This window comes from Pongo pygmaeus, chromosome X (assembly GCF_028885625.2).
Source record: "Pongo pygmaeus isolate AG05252 chromosome X, NHGRI_mPonPyg2-v2.0_pri, whole genome shotgun sequence".
Taxonomy (NCBI): domain Eukaryota; kingdom Metazoa; phylum Chordata; class Mammalia; order Primates; family Hominidae; genus Pongo; species Pongo pygmaeus.
In genome coordinates, this window is record NC_072396.2 from 49,945,361 (window position 1) to 49,957,236 (window position 11,876).

General features: G+C 55.6%; 2 protein-coding genes and 1 non-coding gene across 15 annotated transcripts; 1 reads left to right on the forward strand and 2 right to left on the reverse strand.

Annotated features, from left to right (window-relative positions):
- Positions 1-329: 329 nt before the first annotated feature.
- On the reverse strand, positions 330-3,468 carry PRAF2 (PRA1 domain family member 2). The gene is made up of 3 exons (XM_054471638.2): positions 2,981-3,468; positions 1,604-1,821; positions 330-1,177 (listed from the first exon to the last, which is right to left on the reverse strand). Exons 1-3 carry the CDS (start codon positions 3,157-3,159, stop codon positions 1,038-1,040), a joined length of 537 nt encoding a protein of 178 aa, XP_054327613.1. The 5' UTR covers positions 3,160-3,468; the 3' UTR covers positions 330-1,037.
- Positions 3,469-3,613: 145 nt separating this feature from the next.
- WDR45 (WD repeat domain 45) lies at positions 3,614-9,508 on the reverse strand. Of its 13 annotated transcripts, none has more exons than XM_063660349.1 (11): positions 9,141-9,508; positions 7,214-7,285; positions 7,010-7,084; positions 6,816-6,920; positions 5,818-5,926; positions 5,603-5,697; positions 5,038-5,117; positions 4,717-4,925; positions 4,536-4,637; positions 4,308-4,453; positions 3,614-4,083 (listed from the first exon to the last, which is right to left on the reverse strand). In XM_063660349.1, exons 2-11 carry the CDS (start codon positions 7,266-7,268, stop codon positions 3,974-3,976), a joined length of 1,086 nt encoding a protein of 361 aa, XP_063516419.1. In that variant the 5' UTR covers positions 7,269-7,285; positions 9,141-9,508; the 3' UTR covers positions 3,614-3,973. The 13 variants fall into 13 exon arrangements, with proteins under 13 accessions (XP_063516419.1, XP_063516420.1, XP_063516421.1 ...); XM_063660350.1 differs by having other exon boundaries at positions 5,818-5,923; positions 9,141-9,502; XM_063660351.1 differs by having other exon boundaries at positions 4,717-4,835; positions 5,818-5,923; positions 9,141-9,496.
- Positions 9,509-10,759: 1,251 nt separating this feature from the next.
- On the forward strand, positions 10,760-10,899 carry LOC129025462 (U4 spliceosomal RNA). Its single transcript, XR_008497221.1, has one exon. It is a non-coding gene; the product is annotated as a U4 spliceosomal RNA (small nuclear RNA).
- The last annotated feature ends 977 nt before the right edge of the window (positions 10,900-11,876 follow it).

Consider the following 11,876-nt stretch of genomic DNA (forward strand, 5'->3'; position numbering starts at 1 on the left):
GTGACTACAGAAGCACACCACCATGCCCAGCTAAATTTTAATTTTTTTGTAGAGATAGAGTCTTGCTATATTGCCCAGGCTGGTCTCAAACTCCTAGCCTCAAGTGATCCTCTAGTCTCAGCCTCCCAAAGTGTTGGAATTACAGGCATGAGCCACCGCACCTGTCCTTCCCTGTGCTTTAATGCTGATCCAGAGGTAATAAGTTCAAGGAAGGGCCTCAGAGATCACCTCTTCAGCCCACATATTCAGGAAGAGTCTAGCAGAATTGAAAAGTAGAAGGCCACTTCTGTCCTTTGAAATGTACAAGGACTTTACCCAGGAGTCTCAAATTGGCATGAGAGATGCAACAGGCTTTATTGTTGCAGCAACACTAACATATATGCCCCATTCTCTGCTGAGGCCTGTCCCCACCTCATCCCTTGGTTGTCGATGGTGTGGAACATTGGGGTGAGGGGCAAAATCCCTAAGCAGAGCTGGAGGGAGGCAAGTGGGACTGGTGAGGGTCGCGATCACCTGGACCAGTGGTCCAACAGTCAGGATACCCGACTCTATCCACACAGGGGCATGGAACACTTGGGTTCTGAGTTCAAGATTTGGCAATGTCTTGACCTGGGTTGGAAGGTAGGGTGGGGTCTGGAAAAGCTTTGGTCCAGGGTTCAAGACTTGAGAGTGCCTTGCCCCAGGCCTCAGTCTGGGGATGAGCATGGAGAAGGGTGGATGGGAGTGTCTCTGGGTTCACAATTTGAAATTGGCCATGGATGCTCTGGCCTGAAGCCCGTTTTGGGGCTGGATGTAGGTGGCTCTTGGTCCTAGGTTCAGGGCTGGGGAAGACTCTTGTCCCTAGGTAATGGGGGCTGGGTGTGAGGGATATCTTAGTTTGGGGCTGGTGTGGGGGTAGGGCAGTCACAGATGTCCTGTTTTGTTTGGGCAGGGGGCTCTAGGCTCCTGTTTTAAGTGCTGGGAAAGGGCTCTGGGTCCCAATTATGGGCTGGGGGCGGGGTGGTATTCTCCAGGTCCTGGGTACAGATCCCAGGGCCCTAGGATCCAGCCTCCTGCTCTTGTCCCAGTGCCTCTAGTAGCAGGCCCATTGGCGTCCGCTTGAGACCAATGCTCTCGATCTTGTTCTCAATCTTGTTCTTAAGGTTGCGCAGGCGCAACGAGGCGTGCACCAGGATCACTGTGGGCGGCACCGAGAGGGGTGGTCAGTGGAATAGATCTCAGCCTGCAGCCAACCGGGGCCCACCGAAGGGAATTGGCGCACAGGCAGGCCAATGGAGTGGTGAGCAGCCAGGACGCCTCAGATACTGAAAGCGTGGCCGAGTAATTGGCTTGGCAACGTGGGCATGGCCAGGGAAGGCGCCCAGTAACGGGGACGTGGCCAGTGGAAGGCACTTAACACCAAGAGTGAGATAGGAAAGGCGATAATAAAATGGGTGTTCCCAGAAGGGGGAACGAAGCCCGGGAAGGCGCTTTTAGCGGGGTCGTGGCCCGGCCCTCGGGTTTCCCAGCCCCCTCTCAACCCAGGGACCGGGGCAGGGCTGGCCTGGTGCCTTAAGCATGCTCTGGCCGCTTTCCTGGCTATCTCGGGGCAGTGGAGACTCACGAAGCACCGGCCCGGCGATGCTGAGCAGGAAGGTGCAAGCGCCGCCCGCGACCCAGAGAACCAGGAGGCCGACGGCAAGCACTGCGGCCAGGCAGGCGGTAGGGTGGCTGCGGCGGCAGCGGCGCACAGCTGCGCGGGTCTCAGCTGCCCACACCAGCACGCCGAGGGCCACCGCCACTACCAGCGCGCTCAGGAGCGTATGAAGCGGCCGCACGTACCTGCGGGTACAAGGGAACCACGCTAGCCGGCCGGGCGGAGAGACGGCCTCCGGACCATCACCCACCCTGGGCCCCAAGAGCCAGGGTCTCCCGTCTCCGGACACTCCAGCCTGGCACATCTTCCCACCAGCCCTGTCTCCAGCAGGCCCATCTGCCAGGGCTCCCGACTCACCCCTATAGACCCCTCCTTTCCTCCTTGTCAATTCCACTGTCTTGTCTTCCTCGGGTTCCCGCTTCAGGCCCTCCCATCCTGCTAGACACTCCCCACACCCCCGGGCTCCCAACACTTCCCTGGACTTTCCTTCCGACTCTACCCCCGTAGGGCCCCTCATCAGCCTGCCCGCAAGCTCCCCCTTTAACCCCAGCACCTGCAAATCCCTCTTCCAGGCCTTCTGTCTCCACACGTTCCCCTCTCCCCAGGCCTAGGGTCCTTATAGGAGCCCCCTCCAGGCTCCCATTTCCCTATAGATTCCTCCCTCCATCATTGCTAGGACCTCTTCCAGGTCGTCAGCCCCACTCTGAACTTCCAGCACTGCTCAAGTCCTTCCTCCAGATTCTCCATTCCTCTCTGGTCTCAGGCTTTCCAACCATGGATCCTCCTCCTGGGCCCAAGTTCCCCAACAGGTACCTGCCCCTGGCGCCTTCCAATCATAGCCAGGCTCCCCTCCAAGACCGGATCCCCAATAAATACATCTTCTAAAACCTCCATCTTTACCGTTTATTTCCCGGTCTCTGCCCTAAGTACTCCAGGGTCGGCCTCAATCTGGCCCCATCATTCACATCACACCCCCCCTACGCCCCTCAAGTACTCTCATGTCCCCCTTTCGGGCCCTCCTTTTTTTCCGGTTCACCTTCCAGCCCACTTTACCCTTCAGTCCCACACTTGTCTCCATCCTCCCCAGATCTTCCCTGTAGACCCCCATCCCCCGTAGGCCCTCCTCATCAGCCAGGCTCCATCTCCCTGAGGCCCTCCTTATAACTGGGCTCCACCTCTTTCAAGGCCCCCCTTCCAAGCCCCTCAGGCCGTCCATCTCTACTGACTTCGCCCTTCCCGGCCTTGCATCCCCCTCAGGTTCCCCGTCCTGGTCCTCAAAGACCTCTGGGTCTAACCCCCACGCTCTGCAGACGTCCCTGGCCAACCGGCGCCTCCCTCCCTCACCCGGCGAGAGCGAGGCCGATGCCGAAGCAGAGAAGGTAGTTGGTTTGGTAGTAGAGGAGGTTGTTGATGACGCGGTGGCACCATCGCTGCGGGTCGCATGGATCCGGAGCCGCCAGACGCGCCGACCCCAGAACAAAGTCGTCCAGGGCGCGTAGCGGTGGCAGCCGCACCTCCGACATCCTGCCGGTTAATGTGGCTGGACCAGCCAGGAGGGGGCCGGACTACAACAACCGTTACGCCCCTCGCCACCGCGGGGCACACCGGGAAATGGAGTCTGGGCTGGGCAGCTTTTTCCTAATCTCCTAGGTGGATTGCGCAAGGGCGGCGATGCACGTGACCGGAAAAGCAACTAACACGCCGCTCAGGAAAGCAGCAAAGGCTGCCGGGAAATCAAGCCTTGGCCACGGAGCGAGATGCTCCCAACCCTTGAAACTGCTATCCACCCCCGCGCGGGGCGCCGCAGGGGCTGCTCCGGGCGGTGCCAGCGGCTCAAGCACAAAGTAGCCAGACAGATAAGAAAGGAGGGACTGTCACAAGGATCCGAGTTGGATTCCACCTCCTTCCTGTCAGCGCCCAAGAGGGTCACATTTCTCCAGGAAACTCCATGCCCCGCCCCTGAGGTCAAGCCGTAAATGCCATTAAGGGCCTTTTATTCGTATTCATCACATCGGAGATCATCTCTTCCTAGGAAGCTTTAAAAAAATCCCCAGGTTGGATTAGGGCACTTCCTCTGGGTCCCTGGCAATTTCCTCCAGGTTAGGGATCCCAAGGGGTCGCTGCCTTCCTGGGTCTCCGGCCTGGCCCTTGGGGCACACAGTCATCAAGAAGTGCTGGGGGGAAGTGAGCTCTTTATTTAGACATAGCTCTGCTGAGTGGAAAGTGGGCACCAGCCCCATTAATGCTTGCTGGCTGGTGGCTTCCAAGCACGCCCCACTGCCAAGGCTCAGCTCTGCAGTCTGCCACTGCAGGTCCCTAGCACAGCCCCCAGGGTCCTTAAAAGTCATCATCATCACAGATGTCAAGGTACACGTCGAAAGCCTCTCTGTTGCAGTTTCCATCGGGGGTGAAGACATATTTGTGGAAGGTCCCATCTACGCAGATGGCTGGGGAGGGGGGTGGTGGTAAAAGGTCAGAGGCTGCCACAGCCACAGGCTCCAGTCCTCTCAGGCATCTCAGGACCTAGGGTCTGCCTCCAGGCCTTTGCCCAGTGCTGTCCGCCTTACTGATGATGAAGCTGAGCCTCACAGGGCCCTAAAATCCTTTCAGGTCCAACCCGCAGTTCTTTGCCCCATGCAGTACCCCCAACCAAGGGGCTGTTCCCACTCACCAATGACAGAGTTGACGTTCTTGGAAGTATTGCGACCGAAGGCGCAGATGCAAGCTGACTCAGCAGGCACAGTGAAGCTCGCCAGGCTCCACTGAGAGTCCACGTACTGCCCAATCATAGGCCCCACCTTGCCCACGCGAGCCAGCCTGCAGGCAGCACCGGCTAAGCCCAGGTATGGTAAACGGGCAGGGGGACAGGGACACGGTAGGGTGGGGAGGGGGTACTCACGCGGAGCGGCGGTTGAGGCGGGTATCCTTGAGAGCAAAGATATGGACGGTGCCCTTATCACTGGAAGCGCAGAGGAAGGAGGAGTCGTGGCTGAAGTTAATGCTAGAAGACAGATCAGCAGTGATGCCCATATGTCATGTGGTATGGGGTCACCAGCCCACCATGCATACCCTGTGCTCACCAGTAGAGGGTGGCAGGGTCAGTGCCTCGGCGCAGCTCTACCAGTTTCTCCTTGGATTGTGTGTCAAAGAGGCGAATAAGGGTACCCTTCTGGGAGGCTGAGGCCACTACAGTGCCTGGCTGGTTTAGAGACACACAGGCTATGTCACTCTGATGTGCATTGATCGTGAATGGAGCAGACGAGGTGCCAGGCTTTGTGCTCGCCAGGTCCTGGGGTAGGAGGGAGGAGTCTGAGGTTGGGGTGGTATGGAGGGAAGGGGCCAAGAGTCCACAAGGAAGCCAGTCCACCAACCTACCCACCCTTGTCCACTGGACGGCTCACCACAAGTTGCAGACTCCCACACTTGTGTCCCGGGAACACTAACAGTTGCTTCTCCAGGCTGGGACAGAGGTCACAGAGCCCTAGGGTGTGAAGATGGGGGGGTGGGGTGGGCGGCTGAAGAGGAGGCAGCATCTCAGAATGGACAGAGCTGGATGAGGACCAGACTTCAACCCTCCACGATAAGCTTAACCCAAAGAACCCTGAGGGGGCTCAGCTCAGCTGCACGCCCCGCCAGCTAGGCAGATTCCATTCCTTGCTCTGCAGCTGTGGAATCTAGTAAGCTGCTATCACAGCCCCAGAAGCTCAGGGATCCCTGACACACCCACCCATGTCCTCAGGAGGTGTTTCTGCTCTGCCACTGGCGTACCCAGGGGTGGGGCAGGACGAGAGGTGGGGAGAACTGGCTGAGGGCTGGAAAGATGGAGAGGCTATGAGTGTGAGCATCTCCCTGCCTCTTTCCCCATTTCTCTGTGTGTGAGTGCCCCTTCCTTTCTTTCCTCATCTCTGCCCCTCTGCCCCATCCACTGTTTCATGCCCTTACACCTGTGTATCTGAGCCCTCTCACCCTTGGGGTTGTCCCGGGTATCAAACTCAAACAGCTTTCGGGGATTGTCGGGGAAGGAGTACACATAGATGCGGTTCTTCAGCACGATCACGATCCTGTGGGTATCACACAACACAGGATGGCCGTGAGGGGGTGGCGGGATGCCCAGGGAGGACTATCCCTCTCACTTACTGTGGGGACCTCCTACCTCCCACCCCGGTCCTCCTCAGGCTCACTTGTCATGGCGCATGCGCACAGAAAGCACTGGCTTGGTGAAGGTGAACTCCAGCACCAGCTTCTCCTTGGAGTCCTTGCCCTCCCGGGCATCGTCCCAGATCAGCACTGCTGGGCAGGTGGGTGGGTTGTCGGGGCCAAGGTTTAGGGTAAGGGGCAGCCCTGGTGACACAGGATCCACCCCTGCTTCCCAGGGGCCTCAACCTACTTGCTTAGCCTTTCAATAAACAACCAGTGAGATCCTCGCACAGCACGAGCACTTGTAGATATGATCCCTGAGAGGAGTGTTCTAGACTGTTACACTCATCTACAGATAAAGAAACTGAGGTTCAAAGTGGTAGAGTGTCTGGCCAAGGACCTCAGAGCCCATCAGCAACCAAACAGGGACTCACACTCAGGCCTGTAACTTCCCCTTGGTAACTATTTCTGCCTCCAGGGTCCTAGTCCACGCACCCTGGAGATTTCCGTGAGGAATCCTAGGGCTCTGTGACTCACCTAGGGCAACTCCTGCCTTGTTCAGATGGGATCATCAAGAAAAACCCTTAAAGTAAGATGGCACTTGAGGCTCAAGCCAAGGGGGTATTGGGAAGACGGCTCCAAGATTTTAAAACCTATTGCTTGTGTGACCTTGGATGAGTCACTTAACTGCACTGGGCCTCAGTTTCCTCATCGGTAAAGATGGGGATAATGATCCTTCCTACCCCATAGAGTTACTGTGAGGATTAAATGAGTTAATAAACGTAAAGTGCTTAGGGCAGTCCCAGGCTCACAGTAAGTGCTCTAGGGCATGGCACACAGGAGGCACTCAATCAGCATTTTTAAAATGAAAACAAAGCACCAAGCTTCTCAAGCTATAAGATCCATGACTTCCAAGCTGTAGGCCTCCTCTCTGTGTGACTCTGAAGTACTCTGACGTCTTCATCTGCCAGTACCTTGGGGTGCCTGTGGGAGGCCAGGAATCCGAGAAATCTGGGCCAAAGGGCAGGATGAGGGCACTTACCTGAGATCTCTGAGAACTTGGGACTACTACCACCGCCCACCAAGGCCAGAAGGTTGGAGCGGTGCAGCATCTCCACCAAGCCCATGCTGCCCACCTGCTCGTGGTCTGGACAGGGACCAGGGTGTCAGTGGAGGTGGGAGCCAATGCCCAGCCCAGCTCTTCTGCCCATTGCCCCTCCCCTGCCAACAGCTCACCCAGATGCCCCTTCTCCATCAAGGGCTCCACGTTGTAGATGCGCACACCTGTCTCCATGGCGCAGCAAAAGCAGCCTGGGGGATGGAAGGAATCCACACTGCCTTAAAGAATGCCCAGGTAGGAAGCTGGGGGCCCACGGCCCACTTCTAACCCCTCTTTCCCTCGCTTCCTCCCACAAGGGTACAGGCCCAATCCTCTCTCACTTTGGTCTTGGTTGAAACGCAGGCTGGTCACTCCTCGAAGTGGCTGTTGAGTCATGGTGCAGGATTGTTCCCCTGGATACAAATGGGATAAAGATGAAAAGAGTCCTGGAGTCTCCCCTCCAAGTTCTGCCTCACCTGATTTCCTCCTCCTCCCACTCTGCTAACTACTGACTCTGGAGTGACTGCAAAAAAGATAAAAACAGGCCAGGTGTGGTGGCTCATGCCTGTAATCCCAGCACTTTGGGAGGCCAAGGCGGGTGGATCACCTGAGGTCAGGAGTTTGAGATCAGCCTGGCTAACATGGTGAAATCCCGTCTCTAGTAAAAATACAAAAGTTAGCCGGGTGTGGTGGGGCGCACCTATAATCCCAGCTACTCAGGAGGCTGAGACAGGAGAATCGCTTGAACCCGAGAGGCGGAGATGGCAGTGAGCCAAAATCGAGCCATCGCATTCCAGCCTGGGTGACAGATCGAGACTCCGTCTCAGGGGGTAAAAAAGATAAAAACAGAGAGAGTCCCAGGGTCTCTGCTCTAAGCTCCCAAGATCCCAAACAGCATGGCCAGGAACCCTCCTTCTTTCAGGTTTGGCAAGCTCCAGGCCCACACTGATGTGGACCCCACACCTCCTCTTTACATGCTGGCCCTCACTGACTTGTCAGGAAGTAATGTGATAGGGGGTGCCCCCGTGATATCTCCTCCCCACCCCCAGCCAATCTTGATCCCAATGCCAGACATGGCCTGGAACCACTCCCAACCCATTTCTCATCTTCACACCTGACCTAGCACCGGACTCTGTCAATAAATAGACAAAAGTGGGCTAGGAGATGCACTTCTTGTACCTCCCTGACTTGGCCCTGAGACTGCTACGCTTGGTCTGCCATCTCCAGGAACTCCTCTGCTCATACCCTTCTAACTGTACCCCAACCTATTTGACCACCCCAGAGTCCTCTCACACCTTTCCCCCTCACCGGCTTCCCCAAACCCCTTCAGGATGCCTACCTTGGGATGACCCCTTCTCATGCCTTGGTAACTACCTATCAGGGCCAGCCTAGACATTCCCTTAGATCGGCTTATGCCCTGGGGACTCTACCCTAGGATTCCCCCTAGCACTCTAAATTTTCCACCCCTGGGACATCTCCTTCCTTGTGTTCTGCTGTCCTTGACTACAACATAACCTGGCCTGGACCCAACCCCAGGAACCCCACCCATTCTCCTAAGATTCCCCCTCTAGACCCCTATCCAACACCCTGCCCCAGGGCACCCTTGCCCTCTAAGACCCTTGCCAAAAACAAACCACCCAAAACTCCTACCTAGGAGAACCTCAACCCCTAAGATGCCTGCGCAGTCCCCTACTAAGATTACTGCCATAGAGCCCCCAACTTCCCTTCAAATCCTCAACTCCCCAAGAACTCTGGCCAGACACACTCCTTCCCCATCCTCCAAGAGTCCAAATCTCCTTCCTTTCTCTCAGTTACACCCTCCACTGGAATGCCTCATGCTCTTTCTTTGGACAGCTCTGCCTTAGAGTTATTCTCTGGACAGCTCCAACTTTCAAGACCCCTTTTTTGCACCTCCATTCCAAACGCCCGCGCCACCCCAGACTCTGTCCGGGATGCCTCGCCCCTCTCCCAAGAGACCAGCCGCATGCCCCTTCCAACGCCGGCACCCACTCAAGACCTCTGCCTTAGACCCCTACTCGAAAGACTCTCAGCCTCCCCGCCTCCCCCAGACCCAACCAACCCTGGGGTCGTGCTCCAGCTTCCTGCCGCCTTCACCGGCCTGACCTCCGCGTGTCCCTGACCCGGGCCCCAGCTGTCGGTGCCGCCCGCGGCCCGGTTTTCTGACCTCCCGGGCCTTGGAGCCCGGCTCGGGTGTTTACATCAGGCCCTACTTCCGGGGGAGGGAGCCTGTCGCAGGAAATGACTCACCCCAGCTGGAAAAAGGCGGCCACCGCCTTCCTCGCCCAGTTCCCGGGTCTTCGGAGCATCGCGAGTGACAGTGGGGTTCTCCGGGGAGGGCGTGGGGAGCGGAGGAAGGTCGGCTGGGGGACCGGAGGCGAAGGGGGTTCCTCAAGGCCGAGACTGTCTGAGGGAACCCGGAAGGGTGGGGAGAGAGAGCGTGTCTTGCCCCCAGCAAAGCGAAACCGGCCGAGCCCTCAGCCCCTTGGTGGCACCCACGATGGGGGAGTAAACCTTCCCTGCGAACAAGACGCGGACCTTCGCGGCGGCCGAGAGTAGCCGCCCCAGTTCGCAACACACAGTCCTCCCAGGCTTCCAGAGGGGCGGCGCTGGGGGTTACAGGCAGGGGGCGGACCTGGAGACCTTGAAAGTGGAGAAACCTCCTTGGCTCCGGGAAGCCAAGGAACAGATTTCACTTTCTTTCTCCCCACCCTATTCCCCCAACCCCGCCAGCTCTGAGTTTTGTCTTTTGTGTTTTGTTTAGTTTTGTTTACTGAGACAGAGTCTCGCTCTGTCGCCCAGGCTGGAGTGCAGTAGCGCGATCTCGGCTCACTGCAACCTCCGCTTCCCGGGTTCAAGGGATTCTCCTGCCTCAGCCTCCAAAGTAGCTTGGATTACAGGCATGTGCCACCACGCCCAGCTAATTTTGTGTTTTTAGTAGAGACCGGGTTTCTCCCTGTTGATCAGTCTTGTCTTGAACTCCTGACCTCAGGTGATCCGCCTGCCTCGGCCCCCCAAAGTGTTGGGATTACAGGCGTGAGCCACTGCGCCCGTCTGGAAGGATTTTTAATTAAACTTTACATTAAGAAATAATAAATAGGCTGGGCGCGGTGGCTCACGCCTGTAATCCCAGCACTTTGGGAGGCCGAGGCAGGCGGATCATGAGGTCAGGAGTTCGAGATCAGCCTGGCCAGCATGGTGAAACCCCGTCTCTACTAAAAATACAAAAAGTTAGCCAGGCATGGTGGTGCGTGCCTGTAGTCCCAGCTACTCGGGAGGCTGAGGCAGGAGAATCACTTGAACCCAGGAGGAGGAGGTTGCAGTGAGCAGAGATCGCACCACTGCACTGCAGCCTGGGTAATAGAGTGAGACTCTGTCTTGGAAAAAAAAAAAAAAAGCCGGGTGTGGTGACACGGGCCTTTAATCCTAGCTACTGGGGAGGCTGAGGCAGGAGAACCGCTTGAACCTAGGAGGCGGAGGTTGCAGCAAGCCCAGATCCTGCCATTGCACTCCAGCCTGGGAGACAAGAGCGAAATTCCCGTCTCAAAAAAAAAAGGGCTGGGCATGGTGGTGCATGCCTGTAATCCCAGCACTTTGGGAGGCCGAGGCAGGTGGATTGCCTGAGCTCAGGGGTTTGAGACCACCCTGGGTAACATGGTGAAACTGCCTCTCTACTAAAATACAAAAAATTAGCCGGGCGTGGTGGCGGGCACCTGTAAGTCCCAGCTACTCGGGAGGCTGAGGCAGAAGAATCATTGGAAGGCAGAGGTTGCAGTGAGCCAAGATCGTGCCACTGCACTCCAGCCTGGGCAACAGAGGGAAACCCTGTCTCCAAAAAAAAAAAGAATATTCTTGAAAAAAAAGAAATATGCTTTTTGCAGTGGCAGTGTCATAGCCAATGAGGTTTAGCCAAGGTGTGGATATTGCTAATTGGAAACTTTTCCCAATACCCCGCTCCGAAGACTTGCAGTATAGTTGGCATTGGCAATTTTTGACAGTCTATGAAGACTGAATATTAAAGAAAAAAAAAAGAAAAAATACAGAGAAATCTCATACTTTTAATACAATCAGGGTTTCATATTGATGAAATCCCCCCTTTACTTTTTTTGAAGTATTGTTTTGATGCTTCTGTTTTTTCATATATTAATATATAAGAACATCTTTTTAACTCATCCTTTTTAACTGGTTCATGATATTATGTAGCATTGTTCAGCCCTTCCCCAACTGATGGCTGCCTAGGTTGTTTCAGATACTGTGTCGTCAATTCCCACGTATATATTTACTTGTGAATTTTGGCCCTATATACTCCCCTTGGCATGATTCCACTACTGTGCTCCTCAACAAGGCCAATCATCTGGCTTTCTTCAGACTCCACTTCCTCATGTCCCAGACCATATTCAACTCAATTCAATTTGGTGTCTGTCACTCCTATGTCTTTGGGACTGCTTTTAACCAGACCACTGAAGAATAATAATCTTGCCAAACCAGCAATCACTTCTCTGCCCTCTCCTGTGACTTTCTAGTGAAACCCACAATTTCTTCCTCTCACTCTCTTGGTTTTTCTTTTTCTTTCTTTCTTTCTTTTTTTTTTTTAAGATGGAGTCTCACTCTGTCACCTAGGCTGGAGTGCAGTGGCACGATCTTGGCTCACTGCAACCTCTGCTTCCTGGGTTCAAGTGATTCTCCTGCCTTAGCCTCCCGAGTAACTGAGATTACAGGCATGCACCACCATGCCCAGCTAATTTTTTGGTTTTTTTGAGACTGAGTCTTGCTCTGTCATCCAGGCTGGAGTGCAGTGGTATGATCTCGGTTAACTGCAACCTCCGCCTCCCGGGTTCAAGCGATTCTCCTGCCTCAGCTTCCCGAGTAGCTGGGATTATAGGCACGCATCACCATGCCCGGCTAATTTTTGTATTTTTAGTAGAGACGGGGTTTCACCATGTTGGTCAGGCTGGTCTCAAACTCCTGACCTCGTGATCCACCCGC